Source organism: Siphateles boraxobius, unplaced genomic scaffold (assembly GCF_051911475.1).
Source record: "Siphateles boraxobius isolate OS27281-9 unplaced genomic scaffold, OSU_SipBor_1 8, whole genome shotgun sequence".
Classification (NCBI taxonomy): domain Eukaryota; kingdom Metazoa; phylum Chordata; class Actinopteri; order Cypriniformes; family Leuciscidae; genus Siphateles; species Siphateles boraxobius.
The window spans coordinates 16,505,001-16,525,827 of record NW_027509208.1 but is presented as its reverse complement, the minus strand read 5'-3'; the positions used below and the strand labels follow the sequence as shown (position 1 = coordinate 16,525,827).

At 38.3% G+C, this 20,827-nt stretch overlaps 1 protein-coding gene across 2 annotated transcripts in view; it reads left to right on the top strand.

Annotated features, from left to right (window-relative positions):
• The window catches only part of adcy1a (adenylate cyclase 1a), a 71,538-nt gene that overhangs the window by 36,509 nt on the left and 14,202 nt on the right, over positions 1–20,827 (top strand). Inside the window, exons 8-15 of one of the 2 annotated variants that reach the window (XM_077220967.1) lie at positions 3,420–3,575; positions 5,405–5,599; positions 8,174–8,271; positions 8,451–8,535; positions 9,084–9,173; positions 16,815–17,068; positions 17,400–17,526; positions 18,905–19,021. In XM_077220967.1, coding sequence (XP_077077082.1) covers positions 3,420–3,575; positions 5,405–5,599; positions 8,174–8,271; positions 8,451–8,535; positions 9,084–9,173; positions 16,815–17,068; positions 17,400–17,526; positions 18,905–19,021 — 1,122 coding nt within the window. Of the gene's footprint in view, positions 1–3,419; positions 3,576–5,404; positions 5,600–8,173; positions 8,272–8,450; positions 8,536–9,083; positions 9,174–16,814; positions 17,069–17,399; positions 17,527–18,904; positions 19,022–20,827 lie in introns of those variants that run through there. The other variant, XM_077220968.1, reaches the window with a different exon arrangement.

Sequence of the window (20,827 nt, the reverse complement as noted above, 5' to 3'; positions counted from 1 at the left end):
AAGCCACATCTTATATATATATATAGTGGCTTGGCTTCTAAATTCTACTCACCAATTCTATTTTTTTTTCTTTCCTACAACTTTCCTACAAGAGGTGATTGGGGCTCCCAAGAGAGACCTCATTTGTCAGTCTTCGACATAACGTCGAACGTGACTGACAGATAGGGAACTTGATTTTATCCATCAGAATTTGACTGGATTGTGAAAAGTGGACATATCTAAGGTTGTGCTATAATTGGGTAGAATTCTTTTTTTTTTTTGTTACATTAACAGTAAAGAATTAGGAAAAGTAATTTTAGTGGTACAGGAAATGATTGCATTTGATGAACAATTACTGAGAACAAAACTCAATGGACATTTTAATGCTGTATTTAAAGAGCCATGGATGATGTGCAGTTTTCTTTCCTGTGTTGACTCATTTCCCATTGAAACAAGTAGCATTTAAATAGCCAATATACTTTATTTACATTACAGCCTCAATCTTAAAATGAAAGGTTCAGAAAGATTGTTTTCACACCGATGCCATTTTGGTTCACCAAATAACCTTTTTGCTTCTTTGTGAAGAACATTTTAAAAATAGAAAGATATAATTGGACAAATATTTGTTGTGAACGTTGAACTTTCTATTCATTAAAGAATCCTAAAAAAATTGTCATGGTTTCCACAAAAAGCAGCACAACTTGTTTTCAACATTGATAAAAATAAGAAATATTTCTTAAACACAAAATCAGCATATTAGAATGATTTCTGAAGGATCATGTGACACTGATGACTGGTAATGATGCTAAAAAATTTACTTTGATATCACAGGAATAAATTGCACTTTAAAATAGAAAACAATTATTGTTTTTACTGTATTTTTGATCAAATAAATGCAGCTGTTTAGCATTAGAGACTTACAAAAACATAAAAAAATAACTTTTGAATGGTAGTGTATACACTAGGGGTGTAACAGTTCAAATGACTCATGGTTCGGTCTTTATCACAGTATTAGGGTCACGGTATCGGTATGTGCTATGTTCAGGGAAAATCTACTACTCTCAAATAAAAATAAAGAAAATAAGAACAAAAAATCAAACTACAAGCAACAGCACAAATAAATTCAATAGAGCAAAAAGTTGCACTTTATTTTACAGTACGTGCACTTACGTGTACTTACAGTCTGCTTACCTATAAGTACTGGGTAATATAAGGTAACTACATGGGTTAGGTTTAGGGGAAGGTTCAGGGTTAGTACCTAGTTTTTACCCAGTTATTGCAATTACTATAATAAGTAGATAGTATGTACATGGGGAACTGAACTGCAAAATAAAGTGCTACAGAGCAAAGATACAAATAAAATAGTGCTTTTCAGGTTTTCAGGTTTCTAACAGTAGTTTTCAGATTCAGAAATTGAAGCAATCAATTAAAGTAAACTGCATATAATCTTCAGCGTAGAAATTAAATAAAGATCAATCATTATTAGAGTTACAAAAGCTATTCAGTCAAGAGCAGTAAGTGATTTTCTTGTCTTTTGTTGTTTGATTAACATTAAAAACACAGATAGCAGAAATATTAGGCTGCTGTCACTTTAAGACAATACATAGATCCAAAATACTGACAGTGTACACATGCGTTGTCTTTCTTGACTGTTAACGTTCATTTAAGACATTATCTGTATGTTTGCTAGGATACTCGACAAGGTGGGCATGTTTGTGTGAATTTGTCCGTTCAATCGCAAGACTTGAAAGAGAACTAAATATTTGCGCGCTGTCTGAGACACGGCTTTCTGTGTGCGCGCTTTGGATGGTTACCCAATTTATCTTTCATATGGAAAATTATTTGGCAGTGCTTTTGTCTTCTCTTGAAAATGTTTTGCTTTCCCCCAAAAAACTTTGCGTTCGCCTGCAAAATGTTCACCTTCCCACGAAAAACTTTGCGTTCACTCTCAAAGAACACAAAAGTTTAGCGAGCGAACGCAAAGGTTTTTGCGATGAAGCGCAAATGTTTTGTTAGCGAACGCAAAGTTTCTACGGAGAATGCAAGAGAAAAGAGAGAATGCAAAAGCATTGACATTATTTTGTCAATATTCCACCACCATATCCCCTTAGGGGCTCCGTGTATTTGTGTCTTCTTGCGCTTGAATTTATAAATTGGCAAGGCTTAAAGCGGTCATGAATTGAGAAATCTAAATTTCCTTGATCTTTTTAACTTTTATGATGAAACCTGTTATGATGAAAGCATTCGTGAGAGTGCAGAAATGGAGTTGCAATGATGAGATGACCGCATTCATGCTCTCAACAGTGATGCAGTGTTGCAGTGATGAGCATTCATGCTCTCAACAGACTGTCTGTCATCTGCTCAATGCTCATCACTGCAACATTTCATGCAACGGGAGTAGATCTAAATATAATGCTATAATCAACACTTATCATGATTAGTTAATCTCGACAGCTGTAATTGAAAAATGTAGAATAAAAGTTTGAGAGAGTTCCACATGTAATATTTATTTAATATGCAATGTTAGCCAATCATAGCAGTAGGCGTTTACATTGAAGTTTCACAGCAGACACTGCCCTTCAAACTGAGTGTTCAAATGACGGCTAAAATCAGGGTAGAAAATGATAATTTTATTTCTAAATTATGACAATTTTTGATGTAAAAACATTATAAGTGCACATCAGGAAACATTATAAAACCCCTCATATGACCCCTTTAATTATAAATTTAGTTTAAACACAGATAGCAACTGTTCAGGCTGTTCAGTTCTCACCTAAAATAGCGTAAATGGCTGATCGTATTAGAGCATATGCGGCACTCACATTGAACAAGGTTTAGGAGAAGCCATAATGCTTATCTATCGACAGAAACATAGATACATTAGCCTAACTCTGTCTGTCTGTTTTACTTGTTATTTTCAAAATACCATATGCAGTACAATGCAATAAATGATCCACATATGTGACCCTCGACCACAAAACCAGTCACAAGGGCAAACGTTCTGAAAATGAGACATCATATTATACATCATATGAAAGTTGAATAAATAAGCTTTCAATTGATGCATGGTTTGTTAGGATAGGACAATATTTGGCTGAGATACAACTATTTAAATTTCTGGAATCTGAGGGTGCAAAAAAATCGAAACATTGAGAAAATCGCGTTTAATGTTGTGATCTTCATGGAACATGATTTTTACTTAATATTCTAATGATTTTTGGCATAAAAAAAATCGGTAATTTTCGGAGGGTCAAAGATGCACAATCAAAAGCCTTACATCCTAATCCATCTGGAGTTCAAAAGGATTCATATCACTTTTTTAAGTCACTTCTTTTTTTCAGACGACAGTTACTGCAGCCATTTTCACACATTCAGTTAATCTTTTCTCTTTCCTCATTCCACATTTCTTCCTCCCTCTCCCGCTCTCTCTCTCTCTGCAGATTTTTCCTGGGCTGATCCTATCAGACATAAAGCCAGCGAAAAGGATGAAGTTTAAGACAGTCTGTTACCTACTGGTGCAGCTCATGCACTGCAGAAAGATGTTCAAGGCTGAGATCCCTTTCTCCAACGTCATGACCTGTGAGGATGATGACAAGGTGCGTGATAACTGCATATGTCCATCTTCATTTTATATATTGTGGAACCAGGAGGCCCAGAAGCAGTGGCAGCTGCCCACTTTTTCTCATCAACCAAACTTAATAGACTGATATTAAACAGTTTTATAGTCATAACATCCAATTGTCTGAAGTTTGAACATCTGATATTATTTTAAAGAGTTAAAAGCAACTATTTAAAAAATATATATTATAAGAGAGATGTCTGAATCGAACATCTACCCACTGATCCCTGCACCGACACCAGCGAAATGAATGAAAATGATTCTTAGTCATACAAATGACTAGGTATGGAGATTGACTGAAGTAATATCTATTTATGCATATATTTATCACAATGAGTGCATTTACACGTACAACAAAATGCTGATGACTGCAAACGTAATCTCTACATTTAAACCAATGAAAGAAGGAATGAAACGAAAACCTTTGAAATCAATTTTCAAAATTTCAAAATTCATTTTATTCTAGTTTTGATATCCACACAAACAGATATGGGCATAAAACATGCCAACAAAAAAGCTGCCACTGCTGTTGCGGTTAACACCACACCATTTTCAACTAAAAAACGCTTTATGGGTTTTTGTCGTTCATTTATAAGACAACAGCGTTTTGTGGGCCTGAAAAGTTTTTGAAAGCGATACAGTTATCGTTTCCATGTAAACTACTAAAAATGTAATGTGTGAAAACGGTGACATGCGCATGCATATTACATGTTCAGTCTATAGGCGCGTAGTGTTTCTTTACAAAGTGACATCGCCAACTATGGCCTGGAATGCATAATACAGCATTTTAGTCTGAAAAACTTTTCTGTTTTTACATTGTTGTCATGTAAACAGCCTAAAATAGGTGTTTGTGATGCTTATAAAAATTAAAAATTACAGCAAAATGTCAAATATATTTTAAGTCAAGTCTGGTCTGATATTAAATCGCAAACCTGAGTAATACACCCTGCCGGTCTTAAGTGTATCTCCACAAGAACCTAATTTACGAAGTTTTGGCTCATAAATATATTGATAACCTAATTATTAATCATGAGCTAAGACATCAGTGTTATGATCTCATGACCAGTCAGTCAGCAAAAACTTGTCCCGATGCTGCTGATATATTGTGATTGCTTTGTGTACAGTCCTCCAATACTTGCAAAGCCCAAATCCCAAAATTACTCTAAATCACCTTTTATACCCACACAAATCACATTCACTCTCACACTCTTTTAATCCAGCCCACTCTCTAATGCCTTTCCTTCAGATGTGTGGATGATTGCACACAGATCCAATCACCACTGCAGATTTACTGTTCTCATCGTGTGTGTGTTTGTGTGTGTGTGTGTGAGTGTGTGTGTGTGTGTGTGTGTGTGTTTTGACTTGTATCAGTGCATAATTAAACATCTTATCACCATTGCATGTGTGAGAAAATATGCTGAGATGTGTTGAATACCCATCTGTCACCATGTTATGTAGATTTGTGTCTAAATGAGTTTAAAAGTCGGTTTAAATGTGGGTTTGCGGTTCTTTCTTTACCTAATAATTATAAAATGATAGTTCACCCAAGAATGAAACTTTTGGTCAAATCCAAACCTGTATATACACAAATAAAGACATTTGAAATATGTTTATGCTGTCAAAAAATGCACCATAAAAGTGGTCCATATGACTCCTGCATTATATTTGAAATCTTCTTGTTAAAGTTATATGACAGCTTTGCAGGCAACAGATCAAAAATTATAACTATTTATTGAAAATCTTTCCCTTTGCTGAACTGGAATCTGCTATACTGGAATTGAACTGAAATTTTCCCTGGGTTTCCAGAGACGGGCGTTGCGAACAACTTCTGAGAAGCTGCGCGATCGGACGTCATTTTCGGCGGGACTGGTGCAGAACTCTCCCGGGACCAGAGTGAACCGTTACATTGGTCGTATGCTAGAAGCACGACAGACGGAGTCCGAGATGGCAGACCTCAACTATATTACCCTTACATACAGGAGCAGAGAGAGAGAGCAGAGAGTGAGTACACACAGCTGCATAATGGATAAACATGTAGGTGTGAGCAGTATAGCTGTTACATGGGAGGGTTTAAACCTCTTAAAATAGAATGATTTTTTAAATTATGTGTCTAAGCTAAAATAACATCATATTATATTGTCATATTTTTGCTATAGCTGCTGGTAGTGTAATCACATTAAACCACACTGAAAAAACTAATATTTTTTTTGTGTTTTATAAATGTATTAATTACAATATTACCTTTTACAGTTTTGCTGCAATTTTGTTTTCATTTTTCTTTGTTTAGTATAATACTATTTAAATAAAATACTGAAAATAAAATGATTTAATATAATACTACATTTAAAGGAAAGTTCTATTATGACAACTTACCCCACTATTGGTCACCACGTGTCCAAGAAACTTAAAAGTTTTTTATTTTTATTTTTTATTATCCAAGACTTTAAGGAAATTACATAATTCAAAAGTTTGGAGTTCGGTTATTTACAAAAAAAAAGAAAAGTTTTTTGAAGTCTCTTATCCACACCAAAACTGCACGTATTTGATCAAAAATACAGTAAAAACAGCAATATTGTTTGAAATATTTATTACAATTGAAAATAACTGTTTTCTATGTAAATATATTTAAAAATGTAATTTATTCCTGTGATGGCAAAGCTGAATTTTCACAGCAATGTCACATGGTCCTTCAGAAATAATTTCTGATCATGTGCTGATTTGCTGCTAAAGAAACGTTTTTTTATTATCATCAATGTTGAAAGCAGTTATGCTGCTTTTTGTGGAAACCATTATAATTTTTTTTTCTGGATTCTTTGATGAACAGAAAGTTCAAAAGTTCTGCATTTATTTGAAACCGAAATCTTTTGCTACATTAAAATGTCTTTACAGTCACTTTTGATCAATTCAATGCATTAAAGTATTCATTTATTGTATTGTGCTGACCCCAAACTTTTGAATGCATGTGTGTGTCTATGCAGAAATAGACTTTTAAAAACCATGTGAAATATTCACTGGAGTGAAAAGTGTGACAACATGCCCCAGCGTCCCAAACACAGCGGTAACCGATCCAGGGCATTTGGCAGTAGTGACATGGCGAAATGCGAGAGAGATGGAGTGAAGAATTTCCTCAGACACACACGCCGCATCCCCCGCATTGTTCCGTTGTGCTTCGTGACTCCCTGTCTCCTCTCACTTTCAACATCATCTCTCCCCCTCCTCCTCCTTTCTCACTAGCCTTCTCCATTGCTCTGTTCTCTATTCCTTAGACGCCTGCCCACCCTTATAGAATGGGGGCAACAGTAATGATTTGGGAAAATCTGTCAGACTCACAACATATATTCTTTCTCACACACACTCTCAAGCGCGGTGGCTTTCCCGGCTCTCTCTGGGAGTTTAATGACATTGCATCTGTCTCTTGTGAAGAGAGGGATGCTAGCTTTATACTCTAATGAAGCTGTCGCTCAAAGCAGTGTGCTGCATTCGTCTCTCGCAGGCTGCGCTGGAATGATACAAATACAAGTTTGCTTGTGACACCTACAAGAGATACAACAAAACATATGTTTACATGAACACACACGCGGCTGTTTCTTCAACTTTTAGCACTTTTATGTATTGATTTTTGTCAAAATTAAATTATTTAAATTTAACACGTTATTAAAATTGTCTCTGGAACCACATCTTCGTCATTTATATTTGCTACTTTCAAAATGCCTTTTATATCGTGAGTAATTTAGATTTATTCGTTTTTTTTCATGTCCCAGACTTTCAATCTTAAAACAATCTTTCAAACAATATTACATTTTTAAAACTAATGAAATAAAATAATATACATTTAAGAATCTATTGTTTGAAAAATTTTGCAGCCAACAATGTTGCCCCTGTATACATTTTGTTAAAATTTAGATATATGAAGAAAACAGATAAATATAGATAAAAAAAACGGAATATTTTATTGTCATTTTCAATCAAGCTGTAATTTTGTTAATTTTTCTAAAAATATATATTTAATTGTGTGGAAATATGATTTAATTGAGTGTGTTTGGGATACATGAAATGCAAAATTAGCCTTAGAAAGACAAGAGAGTCACCATTTTATTTAAAACAATTAATTTCATCGTCATTTTCATCACAAAATTAATGTTGATTTTTAATGCGGTTGAAATGACTTTTGTGTGCATAATGGTTCAGTTTAAAAGACTTTATTTTCTAATACTCAACAGGGTTAAAAGTGTAGATACAGTACGTGAGCTTAGAATTATACAGTTCTATCTCCGTTTAGGGTAGTTCTGAGATATTGAGCATCAAAGTTTTTAATCCCTGCTGTTTTGTGAGATGGAACCTTTTTATTTTATTAATAACTTCTAACAATTTTTTTTTTTTACAAAAATAACACCACACAGGCATTAATAAACACCTAATGCATAAGATTATGTCAAAAACTCAATTTCGACCAAAAGTGGAGATAGAACCATATAATTCTAAGCTCACGAGTAGTTGAAGAAACACATTTACACACATGTACACATGTAATTGCTATGATCTATCAAATGGTCTCTGTCTCTCTCTGTCACACAGTATCAGCAAGTGTATGACGAGGCCTTCATCAGTGCAGTGGTTATCTCGCTTGTCCTCACTTCATTTTTTGCAGTGGTCTATTTTCTCATCATTCCTCAGTATGTAAATGACACATACACACAATACCTGACACAACAACATAACACACCTTTTCTTTATTTGCCAGACACACTAAATTGAATACACATTTTACATGCTCAGGTCACTGCATCACACAACACACATGCATATAATATGTGGGAAACCCCTCTTTTTCCCTCTATCCCTCTTGCTGCAGAGGTCTTCTGGTTGTGATTCTTCTGGTTCTCTGTTTGTGTTTCCACATGGCAAGTGTGATGTACCTTCACATCACTCATGTACAGGTAACGCACGCACGCACGCACACATTTACTTAGCTATCTAAATGGGGACATTCCATAGACTTAATGGTATTTATGCTGTACAAACTGTATATTTTACCCCCTTACACTAACCCTACCCCTAAACCTACCCATCATTTTTACATTTACAAAATGATGTAAATTTTTTACATTTTTAAAAAACCTTTAATTACTTTATTTTTAGATTTACAAATGAGGATGTCCCTAAAGGGAGGTTTTTTGAGATTTTGTCAGGTTTTGTCACTTTTGGGTACAAATTTGTCCCCAAAATATGGTTAAGTAGGTACACACACACACACACACACACACACACACACACACACACACACACACACACACACACACACACACACACACACACACACACACACACAGAGCTCGACTCCCTAGCATCACCTAACAAGCATCCAGAGCATCCACCCACAGCCACCACTGTCATTTTCTTCAGAAAAATGTAAAACTCTAGTTGTTGTATGTTTTGCTCAGCAGGTTTGCTGATTCCTCTCTCCTGTCTTTGTCTGTCTTCTCAGTGCTCTCCTGACTGTCTAACCCTGCAGATCAGAACAGTTCTGTGTGGGTTTCTGGTTCTGCTGATGTACTCCGTGACCCAGGGGTGTGTGGTGAGTGTGTGTGTGTGTGTGTGTGTGTATAGAGTAGAAGAGAGAATGACTGAGTGTGTTGCTTATGACACTAATGCAAAAGATTTTAGCGGGTTGACCTGTGATAACACTTTAATTGAAGCCTGTATGTAGGCTATAATTTTAAATAAAACAATATTTTAAACATTATAATAACATTCCTTATGTATTAAAGCCACAATATGAAAGCTTTTTGAATTAAAATATCCGAAAACCACCAGAACAATATTATATATTTGGTTGACTTGTGTACTTTATCCCAAATGTTTACAAATTATATTTCACTAAATAAAGTTCGGGAGGAGCACGTTCAAATAACCAATCCAATTAATATCTCATCAACAATCATCATGACTATTCCATCAGCATGAGAGGAAGCATATATAAAGGTGCAAACTCAGTCGACTCACCTACATTTCTTGACAGTTTTTCAGCATTTGGTCCCGCCCAGTGGTGTAGTCTAGTTTTTTGTAGTGAGTATACTGTGATATACCAGCACCCCAAGTCCCCCCGTCCGCCGCTGCCGCCACCACCCATTTTCTACTGTTTAGTGTTAATCGCCATCTAACTCAGCCAGTAAAGAGCTACATTTAGCCTTAGATGTTATATGAATATGGTCCCTGAAGCACAGGTTTTATCAGCTGACAATTAAAAGACTTAAAAATCATAAGCACAAATGCAAATTTACTTTTTAAAAACTTGTGTGATATTCCTTTAAAATTATGTTTTAATAGATTTGATTATTATTATTTTAAAAAGTACATCTTACTATGCAATTTCTTTCATAATTCTCTCGAGTTACTTGGTGAGTTACTGGCTGAGTTACTATTTATCTCTACAAACTTTTATTTTGGTGGGTTGTAAATTAAAGACATTTGAGCTTCTGTATGTTTTAATAAACTGTTATTATTATTATTAGGCCTACTTGAAGTATACTCTACTGTGCAATAGTAATATATTTCTGTTATATTTTCTTCAAGTTATACAAAACTTTGATTTTGACAGGTTGTCATGAAGACTTTTAAAGTATGTGAGTGCGTATATGATATGAATGCATGACGATAGTTTTATCAAATGAACTGGTAAAATTCTTGTGAAGTGGAAAACACAATTTTTCCGTTTCCAAGCATAAATAGCCTTATCTCGCTTGAACAATTTTCTCTTCACTACCACACCATTGACCAAGCCATAACATTGATTAAAGACGCAGGTTACGGCGCTTGGCTTGCTAAAGTCGACATCACCTCTGCTTTTTAAGTGATGCCCATTCACCCAGATTCATGGCATTTGTTCGGCATACGCTGGCAAAATCTTTTTTACTTTGCCGTCCGTTTAACTTTTGGCTGCAAAAGCAGGCCCAAGATTTTCGACATCCTATCAGAAGCCATGTGTTTGGTTCTTTCTAATAACTACTCGATACCCTACTTAATCCACCTGCTAGATGATTTCCTAATTATCTCGCCGCCCGACACCGTCCCAGCCACGCATCTTCTCATAGTCCAAAAAGTCTTCGCTGAGCTTGGGATTCCAATTGCCCAAGAAAAAAATGGGTCCAGCCACATCCATCAAATTTCTGGGCATTAAATTGGACACTAAAAAATCCAAATTGCTCTAAAGGAGAGCTACTATCTCTGATCGGCCACTTAAACTTTGCGATGCGCATCACCCTCCAAGGCCGCCCTTTCATCTCACAACTCCTCTTCCTCATATCATCAGTTCACGCACTAGAGGACCAAATCTCCAGAACTACTTCATGTTGCAACGAGCTCAGTTTATGGACAACCTTCCTTAAACAATGGAACGGCCTGTCTTTTTTTCTATAATAATCTGATTTCTCTCCGCGTGGATATCCAACTGTTCACCGACGCAGCTCCCTCCATTGGTTTCGGGGGATTCTACCAAGGCCTTTGGTTTGCGTCTACATGGCCCGCCCAGCTGTTAGACTCACCGCAGTCACTAACATCCTCAGCGCTGTTCGAGTTATATCCTTTAGTGGTAGCAGCTTTCCTGTGGGGTAAAGAATGGTCAACTAACAGCATCATAGTACACTTTGACAATGAAGCAACCGTGCATTGCATCAACAAAGGCCGCTCAAATTCTCCCGCACTAATGCCTCTCTTAAGACGCCTCATATGGATCGCAGCTTGCGATCAGTTCATTTTAACGGCAAAACACGTTCCCGTGTTCAAAAATCAAATAGCCGACTCTCTCTATCGTTTTGCTCTCCAGAAATTCAGGCTGCTGGCACCAGACGCGGACCCTTTCCCAACCCCAGTACCTCACTATTCAGAGCTGATATTCCCATAAACCATCAATTGAAACAACTCCTCGACGCCTCTCTTAATTCCATTCTTCAAGCCGCTTCACCCAGAATCTCGCTTCACTGCCACAGCAGTGCTATCTCTTCCGCTCCTGCAGGAGCTCACTTTTTCCTCCAATCCGCCCTTACGGCGCTGGAAAGCAAGTTTGGGTTCCACTTCCGTTGCAATGTCATCTACTCCGCTCCCCCTACGTTTCCCAATTCCAACTTGCTCCACTGCCACAGCAATACCATCTCTTCCGCTCCCGCAGGAGTTCAGCTCTCTGCCCAACTCGCCTTTCAGATAGCTTGGAAAGCAAGTCGAAAGCAAGTTTGGTTCCGCAGCAGCATCATCTCTTCCTTTCCATCAGAATTTCGTTCTCCAGCCAAATGGCTCATCGGATAATTCGAAAGAAAGTCAGGACCAACTCTTTCCACTACAGCATAACCTACTCTGGTCCCGCAGAAGCTCCATTTCTCCATCCAAACTTGATCCTCTGCCGCAGCAGCATTATCTTTTTCTGCTCCTGCAGGAGCCCAGTTCTTTGTCCAACTTACCTTTTGGACAGTTGAGTTCAGAAAGCAAGTTTGACCCACTGCCGCTGCAGTGTCGTCATCTCCACTACTGCAGGAGTTCCGTTCCTTCCTCCAACTTGCTCCATTCCTGCGGAACAATTATCTCTTCCACTCTAGCAGGTGCTCAATTCTCCATTCAACTCACCATAGGATACTTGGAAGCAAGTCGGAAGCAAGTTTTCCACTGTCGCAGCAGTGTCATCTACTCCGCTCCCACAGGAGCTCCGTTACGCCGTCCAAACTTGCACCACTGCCACAGCAACGTTATCTTTTCTGCTCCCACAGGAGCCCAGTTCTTAGTCCAACTTACTTTTTGGACAGTCGAGTTCAGGAAACAAGTTTGGTCCACTGTCACAGCAGTGTCATTTACTCCACTCCCGCAGGAGCTCCGTTTCTCCGTCCAAACTTGCTCCACTGCCGCAGCAGCATTCTCTTCCACTCCCGCAGGAGCTCAGTTCTCTGTCCAAAGGATAGTTTGAAAGCAAATCGTAAGCAAGTTTGGTCCACTGCTGCAGCAGTGTCATCTACTCCACTCCCGCAGGAGGTCCGTTACTCCGTCCAAACTTGCACCACTGCCGCAGCAGCGTTATCTTTTCTGCTCCCGTAGGAGCCCAGTTCTTAGTGCAACTTACTTTTTGGACAGTTGAGTCCAGGAAACAAGTTTGGTCCACTGCCGCAGCAGTGTCATCTACTCCGCTCTCGCAGGAGCTCCGTTTCTCCATCCAAGTCGCCTTCACTGCCCCAGCAGTGTTTCCTCTTCCGTTCCCACGACTATTCAATTCTCCATCCAATTTGCCACCGGATAGTTGGAAACCAAGTTGAAAAAAAAACACCTTGGTTCACTGCCGCAGCAGTGTCATCTCCTCCAGCAGGAGCTAGTTTCTTCATCAACTTGCTTCCACTGCAGCAGTTATGCTATCCTCTTCCGTTTCCGCAGAAGCTCACCCCATACGACCATCCCCAGCCAACCACTTGCGAGGCCACCCATCTGATGCCACGACAATCAACTCCCTTCTGATGATGCAAGAAGCCCTCCCCATCCAGCGACTAAAATTCCCTCCCTACGATTGGCACCATAGGCTTGCACTCCGCAAGTTTTTGGGGGGTCATCAACATAATTTCTGGCGGCTGTCCTGCATTTATTGCAACTTTTGGGGGAGTACTCTGGGTTCGGGCCAAATACAGAGCCCGGAGCCCTCTCCTCGGACAGCACGCCAAATATGCATACCATCTATTCTATATGACTTATTTGTAAGTGTGAACTCGTGAAATGATGTTTCACTAAACAAAGTTCGGAAGGAGCACCTTCAAATAACCAATCCAATTAACTTGTCATCAACAATCATCATGACTATCCCATTAGCATCAGAGGAAGCATATATAAAGGCACTCAGTCGACACACCTACATTTCTTTAACGTTTTTCTGCATCCCTCTACCATCCCGACACCTCACTCTCGGTTCCTTCCACAGCCAGGAATATGGGGGGAGTACTCTGGGTTCGGGCCAAATACCAAGCCCGGAGCCCTCTCCTCGGACAGCACGCCAAATATGCATACCATCTATTCTATCTGACTTATTTGTAAGTGTGAACTCGTGAACAATGTTTAAATCCAGAGAAATCAGCAATATCAACCAGTGTAACGGCCGGTGCCATTGCTTCGCCCGCCAATGACGTATATTTGCATAACCCTTGATTTCTGTAGAAACCATAGAAACACCAAAGACACTTTAATATATTATGTGTTTTATTAGACAGGAGAGCAACTGTTTGGATACCTTTCTCGACAGAAAATTACTCAGTGTTAATCTTATTGTTTGAATCCCTTGTTTTCTTGATTTACTGCGAGTAACATGTTTGTACAGTATATGCCTCAGTGTCAAGTGGCAAACATAGCATAATCAGAAAAAAAACTTTATTTATAGTAGCAGTAATAGCATTTTCTCCACCATACAATACATTTTAAAAATTAATTACATGCCATTTATCAACACAAGTCATCCAGCTTTTATTAAGCTAAGTGACGTGAAGGCCAAGTATGGCAACCCATAATCAGAATTTGTCCTCTGCATTTAACCCATCCAAATTAGTGCACACACATTAGGAGCAGTAAGTAGTGAACACACACACACACACACTGAGAAGTGGGCAGCCATTCACTGCGGTACCTGGGAGTGATTGCTATTCTAATATGATATTCTAATATCGATCTAACTGCAATGTGCAATAATTGTCTCATACCAGCCACCGAGTAACGTTAACATAACTTTCATCACAATTTTAGTATGATTGTTTTGACGAAGTAAAACAGCGCTGCGTTACCACACAATTTTAATTCGCTTGATAAAGTGATCTGTATGAGTAGTAATTCAGCACTTGCGGCTGTTTTATTAGAATAAAATAATGTGAATTTAACCTTTAACTGTCACCCTCCCCCTTTTTTCGCATAGACATAAAAATCACTATCCAAACTTAAATGGTTGTAATTCAAGAATCCTTTGGAATATAGACCTATTGTTGGTCTTCTTTTAAAGAAAACATTTGCCAAATTATTGTAGAAGTGTAGAAACGCAGCCGCATCATAAATCGAGAATCCATAATATTTTTCTTTATATTTGAAACATTTTCAGACCTTTTTGTCTCATTAAACGGAATTGGTGTTATCTTTTGAACTCTTGGCATGAAAACAAACATGAGATTGGTTTCAACCAATCTTTCATGATTTTTCATGTTTATTGCTATTTCAAAATAAAGGCCTAAACACTCCTAATGAATATGAAATATTCTTGTTGCAAATTGATAAATTACTGCTCCTCTGTAATTTATTTTAGAAAACAGCCACCAAATAGGAAAACTAGAGATTTTAAAGGTACAATATGCAAGAGTTGATTGCCGCTAGAGGGCGCTACATTCCAAACAACAACAACGGCGTAGCTTGATGACGATGTGAAGGAGCGTGGAATGATGGGAACTGTCGTTTTAAACTCCACCGTGGATGTAAATCAGTCAGACAGGAATCGAAAAATCATATTCATGGATGAGGTTAATTTTTTTTTAATAATGAAATGCTTTTTGTGGCGAGGGTGGCGTGGTTCAGCGCGGTCTGTAATGGGAGAGAGAAGAGACGAGCGGGAAGTAGGTCAAGTGCAAATGACGAACACCTGTGTCTTATTGCAGAGATCGGCGTGGAGAGACTGCTTATAAGCCGCGCGCTGGAACGAGAGGGAGAGACTGGAGAGAAAATTTGACGCAGAGAAAGAAAACCGGTGGATCCGAGCTCTCATTTTTGAACTGTTTTGTGCCGTCGCGGTTGCCACGTTGAATGCGCGTTGTGTGCGACTTTTGTTTCATTTTAATAAAGTACGAGTCCCAGTCACGCAGACCCCTGTCGTCTTCCTTCATGACTCTTGAACCTCATCACACTTTTATTTCATTAAAATGAATTAACCGCAAGAAAAGTAAGATTTAATACTAAATTGGTTATCATAGATGTTACTGTATGTCGTATTCATTATTGTGATAACGCTGTGCAGTTTTACGTGTTCTAAACAATTGTTTTAAAAGTACATTCGAACATACCCACATCATTTGCCAAAATACTGATTCATCTTTATGTATAACACATGCTATATTTATTTACATGGCCATAAACATCAGACGTGATAAACAATGTCAATAAACTAAACACAAATCTAAAGCAATAGTACTTCCCTTACATAAACATAACTATTAACGAATGCTACATTTGGAAAATATAAAATTAAGCATGCTTTGTCGACCGAACCAGCTGCAATCGGTAAAGAATAACTGTGTTCCGTAACGACTGCACGAAACAAGCTAACGTTTGTAGCTTGATAGACGCTACAACTACAACCTCCGCATTTGTCAAGGACTCCACGCAGTAGGAGCGGAAACCGAGGGTAACTCGGATATGACGCAATTGACTGGCGACTCCCAGCTCCCCCCTGCTATAACGCCCCGTTTCCTTGGTTAAAATCACAATTTTCTCATGATTTAAAAATAGGTTGGAAACATTTGGGATATTGTAAGTAATCGACTTAACAAAATATATAACACTGGCCTTGAGATTATGGGATATTGTAATGCAAAATTCTTACATATTGTAGCTTTAAGCTTTCAAATGATATATAGATTGTCAAAATTACTTGTTTAAATATATAATTGCAAACATCCCACCTGTGGGACGGTGACGGAAGGGATCAAACGTAAAAGTTCAAGTTCAGGGAAGAGGGTGGATGTTAAACGAAACTTTAATTGTAAAAAGTGGTCCACTTCAGAATATAAGCATAATAAAACAGCAAGTTAAAACACCTTGGGTCATCTCGGCTCTCTTCATACCACAGTCCCGTCGGATTGCTTACCATTGGCTGTGGAGGTGAAGACGACACCATCCATGATTCCGCGCTTTACAGCGTCATCAAGCTGCGCCGTTATTGTTTTGAAAAAATTGCCTCTAGTGGCAAAACTTACATACTGTGCCTTTAAAGCTTAATACATAAGAAATGTTTTTATAAAGCTTTAAAATACCCTTTGTAATGCATTGTATTATTGTTGCAACCATTCATTGCAACCGTAATTCATTGCAACCGAATGAAGGCTTCGGTTAATTCGGTAAATTAAAGCTTTCCAAATTAAAAATGTCATTTAACTTCCAAACATGCAACATTTCTCTGTAATGTTCTTGTCTTTATGCGTTTAATTGTGTATGATTTTCTGAACCTGCACAGGTGGGATGTGTACCGTGGTCACTGGTGAGGAATTCCAATGTCTCCATGGTGACAGTTGTCACAGTGAATGGGACTTCCGATGGCTCCGGGGTGTGCAAATACACTCCATACATATTTTTATCATGTGTGATGGCGTGCCTATCTGTGGCCCTGTACCTTCGTGTGTCATCACTACCCAAGATCTTCCTGCTTCTCCTTCTCAACATTCTCCACACTGTCGTCATGGAGACCAGTGGTTATAGGAAGGCCATAGGGTGAGTCAAGATAAATGCAAAGGTTATAGAAATAGATTTCCCAAACTGGGGTTTGCAAGTTGGTAAAAAGATTCTAAAAATTAAAAAAAAAAAAAGTAATGTAATAGTTACTTAAAATCTCAGCAAGTTAAAGTCAATGTTTTTGATCAAAAGGCTGAATCCCTTATTTTTTAATAACCTGATGGGTATTATTGTGTGTGTGTGTGTGTGTGTGTGTGTGTGTGTGTGTGTGTGTGTGTGTGTGTGTGTGTGTGTGTGTGTGTGTGTGTGTGTGTGTGTGTGTGTGTGTGTGTGTGTGTGTGTGTGTGTGTGTGTGTGTGTGTGTGTTTAGAGGTGGATTCTTTCACACACATGGCTATGACCCGGTTCTGGCAATGCTGTTGTTTTCTGGAGCGCTGGTGCTTCACTGCAGACAGCTGGATCTTAAACTCAGACTGGACTACCTCTGGGCCACTCAGGTGAGTGTACCTGTGTGTGTGTGTGTGTGTGTGTGTGTGTGTGTGTGTGTGTGTGTGTGTGTGTGTGTGTGTGTGTGTGTGTGTGTGTGTGTGTGTGTGTGTGTGTGTGTGTGTGTGAGACTATCTTTGTGAGGACCGGTTTGAGTTTTAGACCAGCAGAGTAAGGACAAAGAGAGTAAAGGATGTGGAATCCACGTGTACCAGATGTGGCCCCGATCTAGGCTAGGCTAGCTATGTTTCAATCACCCTGTTTTTATGTGCAATTCGAAGTATCACATCAGAAACAAGTTATAGAGACGCAAGAATAATAAAAAATAAAAAAAGCTCACTTAAGCTGGTTTTTGACTTGTGTGCAAAACAGTTAATGCGAATAATGGGAGATGGAAACGCATTTGCCAAATAAATTCTGACGTAGCGAACATTAAACCTACGTGAGTAATCATTAGGTTTACTAGGTTATTAGGTTACCAAATACCACCGTCATCCGCTCGAACAACTTGATGGAAATGCACCTAATTCGCATTTGTTTGTTTTTTTGCGAACTTTGAAAAGATTTGCTTCACGTTTGGATGGAAACCCAGCTTGGTTTTTATGTTTTATGGGGACTTCCCATAGACATAATGATACAGACTGTATATTTATATCCCCTTACACTAACCATCACACAAAAGCTGTTTTTCTCATGGGGACAAAAACATTTTCCCCGCAAGGACAATGATTTAAGATATTGCCATTTTTGTGTAGACATTTTTTTCCCCATGATGTAGGATTTACCAGGCCTGTGTGTGTGTGTGTGTGTGTGTGTGTGTGTGTGTGTGTGTGTGTGTGTGTGTGTGTGTGTGTGTGTGTGTGTGTGTGTGTGTGTGTGTGTGTGTGTTATGTTGCATTGCGTTATGTCTCTGTCATGTTACAGAGAGCTAAAATACTTAAGTTCACAATTTTCAAAATTTAGATTAATTATACTTAATTATATATTTTAATTTATTCCTGGGTTGGCAAAGTAACATTTTTAAGCGTCATTAGTCAAGTTTTCAGTGTCACATGATCCTTCAGAAATCATTCTAATATGCAGATTTTTTGCTTATTATTATCAGCTGCTTAATATTTTGGTGGAAACCTTGAAACCGAAAATGACCCCACACCTTTGAATGGCAGTGTATATATTTAACAGAAAACACTAAAATATAGTGGAATATCTTGATAAGCATCATCAGCAGTGTAATCAGCTACTGCAACAGTGCCCTCTGGCGGATGCATATTCACTGACTGTAATTCTAAATGTTTTATCAATAAACTCTCCAGTGACTGTACAGGTAATACAGCTAGTATGAGTATACAGGTAATTGTTAATATTTCTGTTTGTGTGTTTCATCCTCAGGCTGCGGAGGAGAGGGATGACATGGAGAGAGTGATGTTGGACAATAAGAGGATTCTGTTCAACCTGCTGCCTGCACATGTAGCTCAACACTTCCTGCTGTCCAACCCACGAAACATGGTCAGATTTTATTTACAGGTCACAGAGGGTTAAAGGCAACATGAATTGCCATTCCTAAAGTATTTAAAGGGTTAGTAGACCAACAAATATCCCATAGTTTACTCACCCTCAAGCCATCCTAGGTGTATATGATTTTTTTTTTCCACAACACAATCAGAGTTAAATTAAAAAATATCCTGGCTCTTCCAAGCTTAATAATGGGAGAGAATAGAGCCTGAGATTTTGAAGCCCAAAAAAGTTCATCCATCCATCCATCCATCCATCCATCATAAAAGTAATCCATACGGCTCCAGGGGGTTAATAAAGGCATTCTGAAGTGAAGCGATGGTTCTACTAACCCTTTAACTTCCATAATGTGACATTTCTAAGCAAACCAGCATATTCAGCAGGAGTGAAGTGGGAAGTGGTGTTTGATTTATCCATTATGATCTGATTCAACAATATTTGGTCAACTGGCTTGATATTATTGTCCAAAAATAAAAATTCTGAAAATATTTTCTCATGGGGACCAATACATTTTCCCCACAAGGACAATGATTTAAGATATTGCCATATGATGTAGGATTTACCAGGCCTGTGTTTGTGTGTGTGTGTGTGTGTGTGTGTGTGTGTGTGTGTGTGTGTGTGTGTGTGTGTGTGTGTGTGTGTGTGTGTGTGTGTTATGTTGCGTTGCGTTGCGTTATGGCTCTGTCATGTTACAGAGAGCTAAAATACTTAAGTTCACAATTTATGGATTACATAAAAGTAATCCATACGGCTAATAAAGGGCCTTATGGTTAATAAAGGCATTCTGGAGGGTTAATAAAGGCATTCTGAAGTTAAGCGATGGTTCTACTAACCCTTTAACTTCCATAATGTGACATTTCTAAGCAAACCAGCATATTCAGCAGGAGTGAAGTGGGAAGTGGTGTTTGATTTATCAATTATGATCTGATTCAACAATTTTTGGTCAACTGGCTTGATATTATTGTCCAAAAATGAAAATTCTGTCATTATTTACTCACCCTCATGTCATTCCCAACATGAATGACATTCTTTCTACTGTGGAACATGATATTTTGAGGAATGTTGGGAACCAAACAACTTCAATTGTATGGAGAAAAAAAAATCTTAAAATATCTTGTATATGTTTCACAGAAGAAAGAAAGTCATTTTGGTTTGGTCTGACATGAGGGTGAATAAGCACAATAAGACCAGATAAATTGATTAAGAATGTAAACTTGGGCCGTTTTGAATTCATGCGGTCCTAAAAATGTACATCTTAGTTGTTGTAATTCCCCGAGTCACCACTTCATGGCAATGTTGTTGTGATCCAGCTGCTAATTAGGTGAGAGGTCAGCACAGATGCTTTGATGATAGCTTGTGGTGTGATCATGTAATTGAGACAACTTTATGATTGTGTTTAGTGTAAATGCTCGGCTACTCCATCTGACTTTGTGATCTCACTCACCAGGCCTTCATTGTGAGGCCTTATGAACACAATGAATGTGTGATTACACTCCCGTTATGCAGTCTGTTATGTTTTGTATGTTTGCTGCATGCTCAACACATGCCACTCGCCTCTTTTCCTGTCCAAGATCCTTTCCAAGGAATTGATGCAATCAGACATCCTGAAATCTGTTACGGTTGCTCTGAAGCAAGCATCCTCTCCTGAGCGTGGAATTCTATTGTAAACAGTGGCACGGGGAAGTGAAAATCTTGGACACACAGTATAAACAAAAGCACACAGAAGTTGCAACCATCACTGGAATTATTTCCTTGCATTCTTTCCATGGGCAAATTATTTCCTTTTATTTAAATTTCACT